Source organism: Tamandua tetradactyla, unplaced genomic scaffold, assembly GCF_023851605.1.
Source record: "Tamandua tetradactyla isolate mTamTet1 unplaced genomic scaffold, mTamTet1.pri scaffold_161_ctg1, whole genome shotgun sequence".
In the NCBI taxonomy this organism is placed as follows: Eukaryota; Metazoa; Chordata; class Mammalia; order Pilosa; family Myrmecophagidae; genus Tamandua; species Tamandua tetradactyla.
This window is the reverse complement of record NW_027518279.1, coordinates 1-19,127: the sequence shown is the minus strand read 5'-3', so window position 1 is coordinate 19,127 and position 19,127 is coordinate 1. Positions and strand designations below refer to the sequence as shown.

The 19,127-nt window shown below is 47.6% G+C and overlaps 2 protein-coding genes across 2 annotated transcripts; both read right to left on the bottom strand.

Annotated features, from left to right (window-relative positions):
• Nucleotides 1–7,944: 7,944 nt before the first annotated feature.
• Nucleotides 7,945–9,261, bottom strand: LOC143673166 (40-kDa huntingtin-associated protein-like). The gene is given in 2 exon segments (XM_077147502.1): nt 7,945–8,709; nt 8,712–9,261. Coding segments are annotated over 2 exon segments (1,107 nt in total). The 5' UTR covers nt 9,208–9,261; the 3' UTR covers nt 7,945–8,098.
• A 1,292-nt stretch (nt 9,262–10,553) lies between these two features.
• LOC143673164 (histone H2A-Bbd type 2/3-like) lies at nt 10,554–11,531 on the bottom strand. Its single transcript, XM_077147501.1, has one exon. It carries the CDS (start codon nt 11,067–11,069, stop codon nt 10,725–10,727), a length of 345 nt encoding a protein of 114 aa, XP_077003616.1. The 5' UTR covers nt 11,070–11,531; the 3' UTR covers nt 10,554–10,724.
• Nucleotides 11,532–19,127: the final 7,596 nt, after the last annotated feature.

The following is a 19,127-nucleotide window of genomic DNA, read 5'->3' as shown; positions in this document are numbered from 1 at the left end:
GAGAAACCCTCTCAAGTTGTCATAGTAGGGAGTCACAACATCTCGCCTAGTTTCCATCCTAAGTCAATTTACAGACATAAAACTACTTGGCTGAAGTAGGGAAGCTTAGGTGCCTTTGAAAAAAGCTTTCTAAATGTAACCACAGTGGATACCATGTGTGGTAGGAAAAATTATGTACCCCAACAAACACATTTCTTAATCTTAATCCATGACCCTGTGGGTGTGAACCCATTGTAAAGAGAAACTTTTGAACATGCTATTTTTAGCTAAACTGTGGTACAACTGAATGAGGGTGGGTATTAATCTGGATTATTGGAGGCTTTTCTGGTTCCACAGAAAGGAACCAGAAGACAGAAGTCATCAGGAACCCAGAAAAGAAATGTAGAAGGTATTGTCAGGCGATGGGAGGTAAAGAAATATAAACCAAGCAACCCCAAGATTTGTCAGCAGCCAATACTAGAAAGCTACATTCTTTGGGGGAAAAGCAAGCCTTGCTGATATCTTTGGTTTGAACTTTGTCTAGCTTCTAATCTGTGAGCCAATACATACCTATTGTTAAACCCAAACCAGTTTGATAGCATCTTTGAAAAACTAAGACATCATGAATCTTCTCCAAAGTCTTCCCCAGAAGGCCTTCTGTGGGCCATTTACAGGGTGAATGTGCACTAGAGATAAAGAAATACCAAGACTTTCATTGGGTTATTAGATGTTGTTTCTAAACTTACACTGATAGCAAAGATACAAAACACCACCATGGGTCAGAGTAGGGGCTTAGGCAGGTGAGATGATAGATGGATTTTGATCAGTACTCCATCTTACTGCATGGTTGTAGTCAGATTATGGACTCATCCTGTGGTTTATTTCCCTGTCCTAGAATCTATAGTGAGAATATATATACTTAGTAGCTCACAGAATCCCCACATGTGTTGCCTAATCCATGGAGAGAGGGCTGTGATGGCAGGAAGTACCCAAGGAATCCTTTGGATCTGTCCCTATTGACATACTGAATTTCCAAGGGAATTTCAGAGATTAATTTCACCATCAAAATCTTAAACACTTCTTCTCAGTTGTACTAGTCACATCTCAAGTGATCAAAAGCTACATGTGACTGCTGGCTGTTGTATTGGACAGTGTAAAGATAGAACTTGACACAGAACTTGAAACATCACACAGAATGTTTCTATTATATCCGAAGTGTGGAATTCTTATTACATCCCAACTTAACTCATCCTTTTGGCCACTACAAAAGCCAGATGGGTCATAGAAAATGACAGCATATCATCACAAATGGAATTAGGTAACAATATCAGTAGCAATTGTGATTTCAGATGTGCTATCTATTCTGCAGCAAATCAACAATCCACACAGGCCCTAGCTCCTGTATGGAGCTATCAACCTGACAGGTTTTTTTTTTTCTCACAGTTTTCTTGGTGAGAAAATTCCTAAGTTTGCATTTATGAGATATTAACTTTACTGTCTATGCCTCAGGGCAATGCCAGCTTTCTTGTCCTTTGTCATAATACAGACTTGGACGACTTCAAACATCTTGACTTCCCACAGAACACCATGCTGGTCCATTACACTGATGACAAGTGCTGGCAGAGCATGGTAAACAGTAAATTTAGGGTTATTGCACCCCAAACAGCAAATAGATCTTGAAAAGGAAGAACAAAATTGGAAGACTCACACTTCCTGATTTCAAAACTTACTACAAAGTGACAGTAATTAAAACAGTGTGGTACAGCATAAAGATAGACACATAGACCAATGGAATAAATTGAGTGTCCAGAAATAAACCCACATATCTATGGCCTGTTGATTTTTGACAAGGGTGCCAAGTCCATTCCATGAAGAAAAAATAGTCTCTTCAACAAATCATACTGAGACAACTGGAAATCCACATACAAAAGAATGAATTTTGACCCCTACCTCTCACCATATATAAAAATTAATTCAAAATGGATCAATGACCTAAATAAGAGCTAATACTATAAAACTCTTACAAGAAAGCAAAGGGAAATATCTTCAGGACCTTGAATTAGGCAATGGATTCTTAGATTTTATACCAAAAGCACAAACAACAAAATTAAAAATAGATTAATTGAACTTCATGAAATTTTAAAACTTTTGTGCATGAAAGGACATAGACAAGGAAGTGAAAAGACAATTTACAAATAGAGGAAATATTTGGAAACCATATATCTGGTAAGGGTTTGATATCCAGAATATATAGAATATTCCTTTAGCTCTGTAAAAAGAAGGCAAACAACCCAATCTTTAAAATAGGCAGAGGATTTGAATAGCTACTTCTCTAAAGAAGATATACAGATTTCCAATAAACGTATGAAAAGATGCTTCACGAATAGAGAAATTGCAAATCAAAACTACGCACACCAAGATTGCTATTATTTTAAAAGTAGAAAATAACAAGTGTTGGTAAGGCTGTGGAGAAATAGGAACCCTCATACATTGTTGGTGGGGATATAAAATGGTGAAGCCGCTGTGGAAAACAGCTTGACAGTTCCTCAGAAAGTTAAACATATAATTACCAAAGGACTTGGCAATTCTGCTCCTAGGTATATACCCACAATATTTGAAAACAGGGGCTCAAACACATATTTGTGCACCAACATTTATGGCAGAATTATTCACATTAGCCCAAAGTGGAAGCAACCCAAGTGTTTATCAACAGATGACTGGATGTGGTATATACATACAATGGAGTATTACTCAGCCATACAAAGCAGTGAAGTTCTGATACATGTGACAACATGGATGAAGACATGTTGAATAAAATAAGTCAGCACAAAGGACAAATATTGTAGAATTTCTCTATATGAAATACTTAGAATAAGCAAATTCATAGACACCGAAAACAGAATAGTGGTTATCAGGGGTTTGAGAAGGAAAAAATAAGGAGTTATTGCTTAATGGTTATGAGTTTCTGTTTGGGATGATGAAAATGTTCTAGAAATAGGTCTTGGTGAAGGTTACACAACATTGCTAATGTACTTAAAAATGGTTAAAATTATTTTTGTGTTATGTATACTTTACCACAATATAAAAATATATATAAAGAATGAAAAAAAATGCCATTTGTGATTATGATTATAAACACATGCATACATCTGCCAAAGGGTGAGAAATAAACTCCATGAAAGTAGGAAAGCTCAGTGATTCTGCGGTCTGGGGCAGGTCAGGGTATCATGATATCACTTCTCAAATGAGATCAAGTTCCTGCACCTCACAACATCTGTGACTAAGAAAGAAGCACAACAATTGGTGGTTTTTACTCCTGGTAGAAATGGAATGCCTGATTGTGAGGTATCAAATGCGTGTTGTGTCCTAAACTGGTCATAATGAGTTGGACGTGATCTGACCTACTGAGTCATAAAGTAGGACATGCACAGCAGCATTCTCTCATTAAAAGGAAGCAGTATACATGAGACGGGGACCAAGTAGGGGCAGAAGGTACAAGTGAACTACTGCATGAGTAGGGGCTCAGACTCCCAAGTACCTAATGCTTCACTGCCTCTCCCCCCATCCATACACGTGGGCTCATGGGAAGTTCCCTATAACTAGCTAATAACCAGTTAATAGAGGAAGAAAGATCTGAATAGATAAATCTGTACAGTATGCCAGCACCACCAGTATGGAATGGACAGATTCTGAGCTACCCACCTCAGGGTGGACCTGAAAGACCATGGGCAAGGGAAATTATCCCAAGGGGGCAGAGCTTCAGCAGGTATGCCTGATTGTCTACTTCACATGGAAGGTGATAGCCTGAGGAACAGATCTTCATTGAGTCATGGGCAGTGGCTAATATCTTGGCTGGCTAGTCAGAGACAAGGAAAGAACTTAAAGAAGGTAAGAGGTTGGACCTTTCAGAATAAGCACAGAGTGTAGAGATATTTCTGACCCATGAAAATTCCCTCCAGAGGGCATCCATGGGCTGGAAGAGCTTCTCAATAACCAGGTGGACAAGATGACCCACTTTGTGGTTACTCAGCCTCTTTCCCCAGACACCCCAGTGCTTGCTTGCTTAGTGGGCCCATAAATAAAGTTATCACAGTGTCAGGAATGGAGGTTATGAATAGGTACAGCAACATGCACATATCTAGGCTGATGTTTCTGCTATTACTCATTACCTATTACCTAACCTGGTAACAGCAGAGCCCTTGATTCAGAACATTCTTTCAGGAGATCAGCCAAACACCCAGTGCAAGTTGACGACATTGGACCCTTCCTATCATAAAGGGGTCAGCACTCTGCCCTCCCAAGGATAGATACATAATCTGGATATATATCTGCCTTCCCTGCCCGCAGTGTTTCTGAAGCACCATCATTTGTCACTTATAGAAGGCCTTATCCATCAATATGGCACCACATGCAACATTGCTTCTGACCAGGGGACATATTTTATGGGGGAAAAATGTGTCAGTGTGCTCAAGTCCATGGAATCTACTGGTCTTAACATGTGCCCCATCACTAAGAAGCAGCTGGCCTGATAATGGTAGAAGGGTGGAATGGTTAAAATGACAACTGGGAGAAAACACCTAGTGAGTGGGTGTGCTATGTGTCCTACAGGATGCAATGTACTCCTTAAACCAGTGGTCAATATATAACATTATCCCCCCCATAGCAAAGATGCATAAGTCCAGGAACCAAAGAGTCAAAGAGGGAGTGGACCCTCTCATTATTTCACCTAATAACCCATGGAAACATTTTTGCTGCTTGCCCCAAAATGTGATTCTATTGCCCAAGGTAGAAATGTTTCTTCCAGGGAACACCGTCATTATTCTAGCGAATTGGGTGCTCATGCCACTGAACCAAAAGGCAGAAAGGGGGTCACTGTATTGGCTAGGATGATAGATTCTGATTACCAAGGGGAGCTTGTGTTGCTGCCTCACAATGGCAGCAAGAAGAACCTTTGTTTGGAAACCAGATGGTTCATTCCAGTATCTCCTAGGACTCCCTTGCCCAAAAGTTCTGGCAGTGGAAAATTACAGCAACCCAATAAGGACAGAATCACTAAGAACTCAGATGCCACATGGAATGAAGGTATGGGACACCCCATCAGAACAATATACTATGAGCTCAGAGTGCAGAGGGTAAGGGGGATCTGGAATGGGTGGTGGAAAATGATAGTTATTACCAACTTAAATCTCATGCTAAGATATAGAGGCAAGGATTACCACAGCTATGTATGATGATTCTTTTCCAGCCTTTTTCCCTGTGGTGAGGAACACCACAGAAGCTAATGTTTAAGGTTTCAAATAGAAGTTATGACCAAATTGCCCTCACGTCACAATGTTCCAAACATTTCATTTGGTTTCTAAATGATTATTGAGGACGTAAAGGAAGGCTATTGTTTTATACTGCTATTGGGTAACTCTACTACTCTCTTATTTTAATAAATCATAGTTAATAAACTTTGATTTTCAAGGTGTAAAATCAGACCATACGCAAATAATTACAATTTACCTCTTCTTTTCTGCCATATTCGTTAACTTCCTTTCCTTTTTGAATTCAGTTGAACAACATTGTTACAATGGTCATCATAAAGCCTATCTTGTTCCTGAACTTAATGGGTATGTTTCCCATGCATTACTGTTTTTACTGTTAAATATTTCAATATATATATATATATATATATTTGAAAAACTATATATATAGTGTTTTGAACAAATACTTTTGTGTTTACATAGTTTCCTTCTATTCTTATTTTACTTGGAATGGCTACTGAATTTTAACAAAATGCTTTTTCAGTATCATTGATATGCCATGTCTCTTACCTACTAGGTCATATTATACCTAACATTCAATGGTATTGGCAAATATTTAACCAGTTCGTGGCTCAGAGGAGGGCAGGGTGGGGCCCAGTAAGCAGAAAAGCGTTTGTAGCGTTTGCTGATTTCCATAGTGTACGTACTTCCATCATGGCTGATTTTAAGCCACTGATGTGTTGCCACTGAATGCAGAGGAGGAAAGAGATGTTCACAAGCAGCTATCACAAGCCAGTACAGGTAAGCTCCAGCACACCAGTGGGAAAACCTCCCCTAACTTTAGTATTAATAATTAAAATTTAGCTGGATCCAACTTAACATTTTATTTAAGAGTTTCTCAATCTATATTCATAAATAAAATAGGTTTACCTATTTATTTACCATATATAAAACAGGTTTTAGCGTGTTATACTTGAAAATAAATTAGGAAATTTCCATCTTTTTCCATCCAACTATTGCTTTAGAATAGTTTAAGTAACGTACTAGCCACCTGTTTAATGATCTTAGCCCAACTAACCCTACCAGTTTCTGAGGGAGATACATAAATGAGCCAATGGCAAGTGGGAAACAAGGAGCTTTAGTGTTTCCCAGAGTTACGCTTGTATACCCAATACCGGGCTTTCTAGGAATTCCTCCCCGACCCCACCTCCCTGCCAGGAGTTGAGGAAGGGCCTTAGGTTTTTCCTTACACCTAATATCACCAGTCACACTGCCTAACTCCTAAGGATTCATGTCACAAGAGTGCACCCAGCCCGGCCTTCAGCTTGGGTTGAGAGGAGTGCACCAGAAAGAGCCAAATATCAAAGGAGCATGCACCCTTACTTTTGCAGTAAGTTGGACTAGGCTTTTACCGGTTAGTACTTCCCTTCCTGGCAGCCAAGTGCAAGCAGAGGTGACTGGGTCTGTTTCAAATGGCCCTCTCCTGTATTCCCTTACCAACCAGTTTCAAACTGTTGGAAGAAACAGAAAAGAATCCACAGTACCCTTCCTCAAATCTCACCCATATCGAGGCACTTAACTCATAGTGACAACCCGCTTCCCATCTCCCAACTCCCCCACCCCCCAAAGAACAGGCCAAACAAGAAAATCTACCACCTCCAAACTGGGTCCTTAAGTCTCATCCCCAAAATTAGAAGTTATATGCAACCTCAGCCTAAAGGATGCATTTTCTCTCAGAGGAGTGTTTTGAGAACAAGGTTTTATTTTGAGTAGTTATCACTCTCAAAACTGTAAAATAAAGTATACAAACAGCTAAATTTGGACAAAAAACCCCACAAAACCTTAGAAATGTAGTGTTTCAAACTGGGAACAAGGTGAACATTCTACTTTTGGTGAACAAGGATACTGCTTTGCCTGATCACACGCTACCAGTCACACTGATTTTACACACTTGAACTAAATAAAAGTTGCAGAAAGATCTCTGTTACAAATAAATGTCATCCAGATTACAGACAATTATGGGAATAAAATAGCACTGTGAATTCCAAAGCAAAAAGACACATTTGCATTAGAACTATTGCACTGCAGCTATTAGAGGAAGAACTACATCTTTCTCTCTGTAGAGTCTTTGCCTGGCATAGCACACATACCAAGTAGATTGTAAACTTCAAATGAATACATCTTGGAGTTGAAACAGAACTATCTGGTTCTGTTTTTGCCTATTGAAAAGTTCATAAAGATATTCACATTCTATTGAGGAGGCAAATTTAAACCACAAGAGTATCCGAATAATATTATGATGGATTTAGAGTTGTAACAGCAACAAAGTTGTAAGGAATAAAGTTATTTCTGTGAATACATGTAAGGGGAGAATGAAACAAAGGAGAAACTTGGTGATCGCAAAGACACAGAAATAGACTAAGCAATCAGAGTCGCGATAAAACCATATAGCCTAAGTAGTTAACAAAGTTATGCAAAGTAAAACACCCACTATAAAACAGAGACGGGCAGGGGTGAGCTGGGTGGAGGATGAAGAGGAACCGGATAAAAGGGATTCTCGTTTTTAGCTGCAAAGTTTTTTGGAAGAGCCATGTCCCCCTCTACCTCCATTCTGTTCCAATTAAAAAAAAATTTTTTTTTCCTCTCCTACTATTCTGGAAATAAGCATTTGGGGTACGGGCCCTTACTCCTACGGCGACTCACAGGACTAACGTAAATGTAGAATGGGGATACACATCTTTTATTTTCCCCCAACAGCAAAGGTGCATGCACGAGGTTTGATAACAGGAAAAAAGTTATTTGGTTAATGTGACTGATCAGATCCCCTGTCCAGAAGGGGAGATGGTTTCTTGCAGAATGGTTGATGTGACTGATCAGATCCCCTGTCCAGAAGGGGAGATGGTTTCTTGCAGAATGAGGTGAAGGAGGTGGTTCTGCTCAGCACTCAATAGCGGCCACATCTCCACCTGCAGCGACTTGATGGCTTCCGTGTCCTTTTCGTGCGTTGCCATGACTAGAGACTGGAGCAGCAGAAAGAGCTCCTCGGGAAGCTGGCCACTGCCCTCCTGCCCGTGGCTGTCAAAAGCCTCCCAGGAGTACTTCTCCAAGGTGTGGGCATGCTCGGGCAGCAGTTTGGCGGGCGGCGGTTGCAGGAGGAGCAGAAGCAGCACGCGCGACACCTCGCAGCGCACCAGCACGTCGGAGAAGGCGCCTAGCGCCACGGAGGCAGGCGCTACGGTAGCGGCATTCGGAGCCAGCAGGGACGGCAGCGAGGGCGCCGCGCCGGGTGCGGGCTGCGGTCCCGGAGGCTGTAGCGGCGGCGCCGGCGCCACCGGGTGGTAGCCGTGCTCCCGCGCGAGGCGCTGCATGTGCGTAAAGACCGCCAAGGCCCCGTTGTAGTCGCGGGCCAGCAGCTGGCAGGAGGCAGCGTCGCCGAGCGCCTGCAGCGCGGCTAGAGGCAGCTGGGGCAACTGGAGCTGGGCGCTCGCTGGAAGTGTCCGGCGGCGGCGGCCGGCTGGCCCAAGTCGCGCAGGGCGGCGGCGAGCTCGAGACAGAGGGCGGCGGCGGCGGCCGGCTGGCCCAGCTCGAGGTGCAGGCGCACGGCGGCGCCCAAGGCGCTGGCGGCGGCCTGCAGCGGCTCCCCGTACGCAGCGGGGCAGGCCAGGCGCTGGCGCGCATCGCGCTCCTGAAGCAGGAAGAGGCGCGCGGCCTCGGTGAGGGCCAGCGCTTCCCCGGGCCCATGGAACAGCGCCTGCTGACAGCGCGCCACCGCCAGCTGGCACCAGGCCGCATACGGGAGGCACTCCTGGGCGCGAAGCTCGCGGCCCAGCTGTCCGAACTGCTCCGCGGCCTCCGCCACGTTCGGCTTTCTCAGGAAGCGCTTCTTCAGCTTGTTCGACACCAGCCGGTACCGAGCCAGGAAATCCCCGGCATCGGGGCCCAGACCTGCACCGCCACCCATGCCGACCCCGGCAGCCGCCATCTTCAGCGCCTGGGCGCTTCCGGCGCGGTGACGTCACGGCGAAGAAGACGCTGGCTCGCTGGGACGTGCTCTGCGTTACGCTGCGTCGCGACCCCGCGCTTCCCCACCGCGCCCCGCCCCTTGGCGGCGAGCAGGAGCGCGAGCGCGAGCAGGAGCGCGAGCGCGAGCAGGAGCGCGAGCGCGAGCAGGAGCGCGAGCGCGAGCAGGAGCGCGAGCGCGAGCAGGAGCGCGAGCGCGAGCAGGAGCGCGAGCGAGCGAGCAGCGCGGAAACCCTTGCATTCGGAAACCCTTGCATTTGGAAACCCTTGCCGTCGTGGAATGCAAATGGAGGGGCTGCAGGGCCTGGAAGGCGGGCCAAGGGAGAGTGGCCACATATGCAATTATGTAGTGCTGGGTAGGGGCCTGGCTAGACTAGAGATACACACGCGAATTAATGTTTCTGGACAGTGGCAAAGCTCCCAGAAGTTCTCGGATCCATTGCTGTCGGGAAATGCAAATGGCGGGCTGCAGGGCCTGGAGCTGTCGCTAGGTAACGGCGCTTTGACCCGGTTGGTACGGGTGCTCCGGGCATCTCCCAGTTAGCACGACCCCAGAGGACACTGGCGATGCCGCATCGTGCACGGCCACGGTTCCTTCTCTGCCCGTTTCCTTATCGTCCCCGTTGAGGTTCCTGCCGGCCGCCACGCCCCGTATCCACGCCCACCCCGTGGTGCCGCCGGACTTTCCCTGCTCAGAATAAAACCTTCGACGCCTCGGTCAGGGTCTTCAGCCCCACCTCCAGGACCCCCATGACCGGGCCCCGGAAGCCCCCAGGCCTTGGCCTCCTCGGAGCCAAGGAGGGAGTGGGTCTAGTGTATGCCGCGCCAGGCCGGCCCCGCCTACCCCAGGCCGGCACCCCCAGGGCCTGCACCCCCAGGGCCCGCACCCCCAGGGCCCGCACCCCCAGGACCCTCACCCCCAGGGCCCGCACCCCCAGGGCCTGCACCCCCAGGGCCCTCACCCCCAGGGCCAGCACCCCCGGGGCCTGCACCCCCAGGGCCCGCACCCCCAGGGCCTGCACCCCCAGGACCCTCACCCCCAGGGCCCGCACCCCCCGGGCCTGCACCCCCAGGGCCCGGCCCCCCAGGGCCCGCACCCCCAGGACCCGCACCCCCAGGGCCCGGCCCCCCCAGGGCCCTCACCCCCAGGGCCCGCACCCCCCCGGGGCCCGGCCCCCCCAGTGCCAGCCCCTGCACTGTCCCCATGAGCACCTGCTCCCCCTGACACCGCGGCTTCCAAGACACCGCCCGGACCCGCACCTCCTGTCCCTCCCACTGCCCCCGGCGCACCCCCAGAAAGAGCCCGAAACACGTCCAAAAATGGATTCAGAAACTTTACTTGGCGGGAAATTCGGGGTGCGGGTGGGGTGCGGGAGGGGAGCGGAGGGGAGGGGAGGGCTGGGCCCTCCACCCCGGCTGAGGGTGGGCTTGTGGCTAGTGGGCGCTCTGCTCCGGTCGGGTCCCAGCAGGCGTGGGCAGCTACTTCTGGGCCGGAGCCACCTGGGAGATGGTGGTGGTCCCAAAGAGACCACTGAGCAGAGCGTTGTTATGCACGGCCATGTCCACCAGTCCCGGGGTGATGCGCCTTGTGCGGCTGTGGCGCGCCTCGTTGCCCGCCAGCTCCAGGATCTTGGCGGTCAGATACTCGATGATGGCAGCCAGGTAGACGGGCGCCGATGAGCTGAGGCGCTGGGCGTAGTGGCCTTCCCGTAGCTGGTGCTCCACGAGGCTCACGGAGAAGGTCAGTTCGGCTCGGGCGGTGCGAGAGCGGTTCCGTCGCTTACGACGACGCGATGACCCTCCACTGCTCCTCTGCCCCGGCATGGTGAGCTCCCCGACGGGACTGCGGCTGTGCTGCGGCTGCTGCAACGTCCCGGCTCTGGCTGCTGCCAACGGCCCGGCTCCAACGCTGCCAAGCACTCGGGACGTATCCTAGGACGCGCGGGGCCAGCCTCCCATTGGCCACCCAGCACTCTTTCCGAACCCGGAGACCGCGTGATGTCATGGCTCTCCGATTGGCTGTGCTGAGGCCCGGGCTTCCCGCTGACCTTGGGAACCTGGGTGCACAGGGCTGGACCCTCTGCTGGAGGAAGCGCCCACCCTCCGCTGGACGGGAACCGTGGTACCCTCATAGAGTGACCGTTCGGTGGCGTTGGCTCGTTTCGCGGGGCCCATCGGGAGGACCGAGCTGCAAGGCACTTCCGTGACCCCATCAGGCGCAGACCCCTTCCCACGGGGCAGTCTCGGTCAGTGCAGACCCCTTCCCACAGCAGGCCCTGTTAGGTGGAGACCCCTTCTCACCGAGCAGGCGCTGTTAGGTGCAGACCCATTCCCACTAAGCAGACCCCACCCCTGGCGACCCCTTCACACTGAGCAGGCTCCACCGCCTCAGACCCCTTCCCACTGAGCAGGCCTGGTCAGCACAGACCCCTTCCCACTAAGCAGGCCCCATTAGGTGCAGACCCCTTCCAGTGAGCAGGTCCCTCACCTGCCCACTAAGCAGGCCCTGTTCGGTGCAGACCCATTCCCACTGAGCAGACCCCTTCCCAGTGAGCAGGCCCCTCACCCGAAGACCCCTTCCCACTAAGCAGGCCCTGTTTGGTGCAGACCCATTCCCACTGAGCAGACCCCAGCCCTGGCAACCCCTGCCGTCCGAGCAGGCTCTACTGCATCAGGCCCCTTTCCAATGAGCAGACTCTCACCCGAAGACACCTTCCCACTAAGCAGGCCTGGTCAGCACAGACCCCTTCCCACTAAGCAGGCCCCATTAGGTGCAGACCCCTTCCCAGTGAGCAGGTCCCTCACCTGAAGACCCCTTCCCACTAAGCAGGCCCTGTTCGGTGCAGACCCATTCCCACTGAGCAGACCCCTTCCCAGTGAGCAGGCCCCTCACCCGAAGACCCCTTCCCACTAAGCAGGCCCTGTTTGGTGCAGACCCATTCCCACTGAGCAGACCCCAGCCCTGGCAACCCCTGCCCTCTGAGCAGGCTCTACTGCATCAGGCCCCTTTCCAATGAGCAGACTCCTCACCCGAAGACACCTTCCCACTAAGCAGGCCCAGTGAAGTACACGCCCCTTCCCACTAAGCAGGCCCCACTCCCGCAGACCCCCTCCCGCTGAGCAGGCCCCATCAGCACAGACCCCTTTCCACTGAGCTGCCCCACTCCCGCAGAACCCCGCCCGCTGAGCAGGCCCCACTCCCGCAGATCCCTTCCAACTGAGCAAGTCCCATCAGCACAGACCCCTTCCCACTAAACAGGCTCCACTGCCGCAGGCCCCTTCCTACTGAGGAAACCCCTTCCTACTGAGCAGTCTTGGTCAGGCGCAGACTGCTTCCGACTGAGCAGGCCCCAACCTGGAGACCCCATCCCACTAAGCAGGCCCCGGTCCTGCAGACCGCATCCCACTGAGCAGATCCAATCAACACAAATCTCTTCCCAAATCAGCAGGCCCCACTGCCGCAGACTCCTTCCCATTGAGCAGGTCCCACTCCCACAGACCCCCCCCCCCCTCTGAGCAGGCCCCACTCCCGCAGACTCCTTCTCACTGAGCAGGTCCCATCAGCACAGACCCCTTCCCACTGAGCAGGCCCCACTCCTGCAGACCCCCCCTGAGCAGGCCCCGTCAGCACAGACCCCTTCCCTCTGAGCAGGCCCCATCAACACAGACCCCTTCCCACCGAGCAGGCCACATCAGGCACAGACCCCTTCCCGCTGAGCAGGCCCCACTGCCGCAGGCCCCTTCCTACTGAGGAGACCCCTTCCCACTGAGCAGTCTCGGTCAGGCACAGACCGCTTCTGACTGAGCAGGCCCCGTGAGGCGCAGACGCATTCCCACTCAGCAGGCCCCGTCAGCACAGACTTCTTCCCACTGAGCAGGCCGCACTCCTGCAGTCCCCATCAAGCACCCACCCTTGCCACTGAGCAAGTCCTGGGCAATACCCTCCCAGCTGTCTGTCGGGATGGGCCTGTTCCCCATGTCACGTTCACAGAGATGGAATCTCAGCACCTGTGCCCCTTTGTGTCTGCCTTCTTTTTTTTTTTTTTTTTTTTTTTTTTTTTTTTTAAAGGAAAGACAGAGAGAAGGAAGGAAGGATAGAAGGAAGGAAGGAAGGAAGAAAGGGAAACATTTTTAAACATTTTCTTGTTTTTATTGTATTCTGTTTCTCCGTTTTTGTTACATGGGCTGGGGCCGGGAATCGAACCGAGGTCCTCCGGCATAGCAGGCAAGCACTTTGCCCGCTGAGCCACCGCGGCCCGCCCTGTGTCTGCCTTCTTGCGCTGACCAGAATGCTTCTGAGGTTTGACCGTGCCATACAAGTTAGCAGGACTTTGTGCTTTTTATGACCAGATAATATTCCATTATATGGGAGGGTTTGATTGTCTCCAGCCATCTGTGCCGATTTGAAAGGATTTATGCACCCTAGAAGAGCCATGTTTTAGTCCTAATCCCTTCTTGTGGAGGCAGCCTTTCTTTTAATCCCTGCTTAGTACTGTTGGCTGGAAACTTGATAGGTTATCTCCACAGAGATGCGACTCACGCAATTGTGGGTATTAAACTTGGATTAGAGGGAGATGTGCCTCCACCCTTTCCAGGTACGTCTTGATTAGTTTACTGGAGTCCTTTAAAAGAGGAAGCATTTTGGAGAGAGTCCCTTTTTCAGAGAGCCATGACAGAGCCAATGCAGAATGACAAGAGCCAGAGCCTATGCAACCAGAGACCTTTGGAGATGAAGAAGGAATACGGCCCGGGAGAGCTTCAGGAAACAAGAAGCCTGGAGAGAAGGCTAGCATTGTCATGTTCGCCATGTGCCTCTCCAGTTGAGAGAGAAACCCTGACCGTCGTCGGCCTCTCTTGAGTGAAGGTAACCTCTTGTTGGTGCCTTAAATTCGACATTTTTATAGACTTGCTTTAATTGGGACATTTTCACGGCCTTAGAGCTGTAAATGTGCAACTTAGTAAATTCCCCTTTTAAAAAAGCCGTTCCATTTCTGGTATATTGCATTCTGGCAGCTGGCAAACTAGAGTGCCAACCACCAGTTGATGGAAATTAAAGTCATCCCTGCCTTTTGCCTTTGTGCCCAATGCTGCCTTGAACACTGGCTTGGGGCTCAATTGCCTGAGCCCCTGATTTCAGTTCTCTAGGGGTATAAACCTAGGGGTGGACTTACCTGGTCATGGGGTAATTCTTTTTCTTTCTTCTTGAGAACCTGCCAAGCTGTTTTCTCCACAGTGGCCGCACCATTTTACATTGCCACCGGCAACAGACGGAGGTTCCAACTTTTCCACATCTTCGCCAATGCTTGTTACTTTTCATTTGTTGTGTTGTTTTTCTGTTTTTATTTTCAAATTATTATTATCATAACCGTCCTAACTGTTGTGAAGTGGTATCTCATTCTCATCGTCGTTTGGGTTTGCATTTCCCTAATGACCAGTGGCATTGACCATCTTCTCCAAGGGCTTTTGGCCACCTGCACTTCTTCATTGGACAAATGTCTGTTTAAATCCTTGGCCTCCTTTTTAGTCAGATTGTGCACCTTTTCCTCATAGGTTTGTGAGAGTTCCCTAATATATTCAGGATACTGACGTTATGATTGGCAAATATGTCTTCCAGTTCTGTGGTTGTCTTTTTCTTAATAGTGTCTCTCTCTCCTTTTTTTTTTGCATACACAGGCTCTGGGAATCGTACCCGGGTCTCCAGCATGGCAGGCGAGAATTCTGCCACTGAGTTACCATTGAACCACCCTAATAGTGTCTTTTGATGCACAAAAGCTGAGCTATTTTCTTCCCCCTCATTATTGTGTTTTGGGCATCATGTTTAAGAAACCATTGCCTGATCCAAGAACATGAAAATTTATACCTGTTTCCTTCTAAGACTTGAATAGTTTTAGCTTACATTTCTGTGATTCGCTGTGAGTTAATTTCATGCCAATATCCCACGGTCTTATTACTATGACTCTCAGTGGTTTTGGCGAGTTCCGGTCCCTTGCTTTCCCATGTGTATTTTAGAATCGGCTTGTTAGTTTTTATAAAGAAACCATCTGGGATTCTGATGGTCACTGCATCGTATATGTACATCAATTTGAAGAGTATTGCCTACTTAACGATATTAAGTCTTCCAATCCATGGACACGGGATGGTTTTCCATTTATTTCAGTCTTCTTTACTATTTTTCAGGCATGTTTGTAGGTTTCAGAGTATAAGTTCTGCAATCTTTTGTTAAATTTATTCGTAAGTGTTTTTTCTTTTTGATTCCATAGTAATTGGAATTATTTTCTTAGTTTCATTTTCAGACTGTTCATTGCTAGTGTATAGAGAGTCAGCTGACTTTTGCATATTGACCTTGTAACCTGAAAACTTGCTACGCTCATTTGTTAGCTCAAATAGTTTTCTTGTGTGCATGGTGGATTCTATATAATATATACATACACACACACACACACACACACGCACACACATCATATATTTTGCAAATGGAGACAGTTTCACGTCTTCCTTTTGAATGTGGAGGACTTTTATTTCTTTTTCTTGTCTGATTGGTCCAGTTAGAACTTCCAGTTCAATGTTGAATAGAAGTGATGAGGCAGATATCCTTGACTTTTTCCTGATCTCAGGGAGAAACCTTTTGGTCTTTCGCTACTAGGTATGGCATTAGCTGTGTTTTCATAAATGCCCTTTATCAAGTTGAGAAAGTTCCATTATATTCCTAATTTTTTTGAGAATTTCTTTTTTCATGAAAGGGTGTTGCAATTTCTTAAATGCTTTTTTTTCTGCATCTATTGGGATGACTATGTGTTTTCCCCCCTTTGTTCTATTTCTATGGGATATTTCATTGGTTGATTTTGGTATGTTGACCCAACCTCACATTCCTGGAATAAATCCCACTTGGTCATCCCGTGTAATGAGTGGTCAATAAACAATTTTTTTTTGAAAGACTAGGTGCTAATCAGGTAAGACAACTGGGGACAGTTCATGTATGAAGGGATCAGCAGCAGGTTGAGAAGCCAAGGAATTTGAGGTGCCTTGAAAGTATTTATTAAGGCCAGAGTGGAGGGTGCCTTCAGCAGGAGAGGTGGTTGATGTGACTGGAGAAGAGGTAGGCAGCAGCCAAGGCATGGGAGTTCAGTTATGCCAGGCTCAGGTTTTCAGATACCCTGTAAACTCTAGTGAAGACTGTGCAGTCTTTAAACTCGGGAGTCACACGACCTGATTTCTTTCAGAAAGAACATTCTGGCAGCTGTGTGGAGAATACAGCAGAAGGGAATTAGTAAGGAGTTAGAACATAGCTGCACTAGCCCCGTCAAGAAGTGATGCATGTCTCAACTAATGCAGTGACATTGTAGATAAGACCAGAGGACAGAGTCAATAAAAAAAATGTAGGAAGTAAATTGGCACATAATAGGCACACACTACATATTTCTTGTACTGTTGAACTCAGCTGAAGACTTTATGAGTCATTGGTTCACTCCTTCAACAAATATTTAGGCACTGATGAAATACCAACAAGCAATATAGACCATGTTTGTGCTTAGAGTCTGGTGGAAGATACAGACGAGGAACCTGTCCATTACAGGTGTTAAGCGCTACTAGAGGGAAGTTCGAGGTGCTGTAGGAACACATAGGAGGAGCACCTTACGTGGACTTTTGGAGTTAGGGTAGAGTTCCTCAGTAAAATGTCCAAGCTGAAACTTGAAGAATTAATAGAAGTTAGCCAAGTGGAAAAAGTAAGGGTTTGGTGGGGGAGGGAGAGGAAGGATGCTGGAATGATTCCTCGGAGACAAGGCCAGTTGACTATGGACTTTGGCACTATTGATGGACATGTGGACTGAAGGAGAGGTCCAGATACTGGTGGGAAGATGAGTTCAGTTTGGGGTATGTGAAATTTAGAGGCCTATGGGATATCCAGATGGAGATAAGGAGGTGAAGTAATATGGTGAAGTTCAAGAGGAGGTGAGGACTGGAGACATCAACATGGAGTCACCAGGATAGTTCTTGAGGCCTTGATGTAGTTGAGATCATCCAGGAGAGGAAAAAAGAGAACATGGAAGGGGATCAAGGACAGCTCCTCTTAAGGGACAGAAAAAGAGGAAAATCCTTGGAAGGAGACTGAAGGGCGACTGCCCACAAAGAACTTTGGAGACAATGAAACCAGGAGGAAGTGAGCCAGGGGCCAGGAAGAAGCCAGAAGGAGAAGCAGAGCAAGATAAGACAAACTCAGGAACCGTTTCTGAGTTCCAGAACAATAAACTACTAAAACATAGTCATTGATTAGGCAATGAGAGTGTCTCTTGGGCCTTGGCAAGAGCAAATGGAGTGGAGTGGGTGCGAGGCAGACACCAGGCCGGATTGGTACTAGGACTGACAGGGAATTCTAAAATTATCCTCCCATATCTAGCATCAGAGGTAATTACTGAGTGCAGCACACTCAGCAAGTTTACCACATGCCTAGTGACTCTCATATGAAAACTTCCCTCAGAGGGATAAAGGTAGGTCTGGTGGCGACAAATTCTCTTAGTTTTCCTGCATCTGACAACGTCTTGATTTCCTCTGCACTCCCAAAGGATATTTTCACGTGTATAGGATCCTGCTTCTTTTCTCTCACCGTTTGAAACCTGTTGTGCCACCTCCTTCTGCTCCATGGTTTTGATGAGAAAACCACTATCCTTTAATTGCATTTTCCCTATAGGTAAGGTGTCATTTCACTCTTGCTGCTTCAAATTTTTTTTCTAGCCTTTTAGTTTCCAGATGTTGACAATGATGTCTTGGATGGATAGCTGTTAGGCGTATCCTGTTTGGAGTTTGCTCAGCTTCTTGAATCTGTCGGCTTATGTATTTTGCCACATTTAGATTTTTCAGCCATTATTCCTTTGAATACTCTTTCAGCACACCCTCTTCTCTTCTTCCTTCTGACTCTGATGACATGAATGCTGGATCTTTTGTTACGGATCCCACAGGTCCCTGAGCTCTGTAACATTTTTTTCCATTCTGTTCTCTGTTTTTCAAATTGAGAAATTTCTATCTCTATCTTCAAGTTCACTGATACTTTCCTGTCCTCTCCATCCTCTGTTGATCTCCTCACTGAGGTATGTATGTATATTGTGTGCATGTGCGTGCGTGTGTGTGTGTGTGTGTGTGTTGTGTGTGTGCATTTTATATATATTTTGGTATTGTACTTTTCAGTACTAAACTTTCTGTTTGGTTCTTCTTTATGTCTTCTATTTTTCGATGGACTTTCTCTTTTTTTGATGTCAATCATGCTTTTAGTTGTCAATGAAGCATTTTTATCGTGACTGTTTTAAAATTCTAGTCAGATGATTCTAACACCGTGTCTTTTCTAATCAAGTTGAGAGTTCCCTGTTTCTTCATATGAAAGTAATTTTTTTAAACCTGTACATGTTGGGCATTATGTTTTTGAGACTCTGGATATTATCTCAATCTTGTGTTATAACAGCTCTTCTCTGACCATCATTCTGGACGGTAAGGATTGCTGTCTCTTACAGTCAAGTTGGGGAGGGTGTGGAATCCAGTTTGCCTCTCAGCCCTGTCTAAGAAAGCAGGATGTCCTGGGCTTGTATTCTTTGCACCCATTGGCATCTCTTTGTTGTCAGGCTTCCCGACCCAGTCTGGATATCTTGCAACACAACAAAGAACTCACACCTGTGACGTTCCTTGGTCCTGAGTACCTACCTAGTGTGCCACCTTCTCTCCACCATTCAGCATCTCCTTAATTTATATATGTACATGTCCTAGCTGCTTAGCTGTACTTTCACAGGAAAAAACGGAAAATACAGCTGTTCTACTTTTTTCCAGTAGGGAAGAAACAGAAGGATAGTTTCTAATAATGACAAGTGTCGGTTATTGAAGAAGATGCAACAATTACAA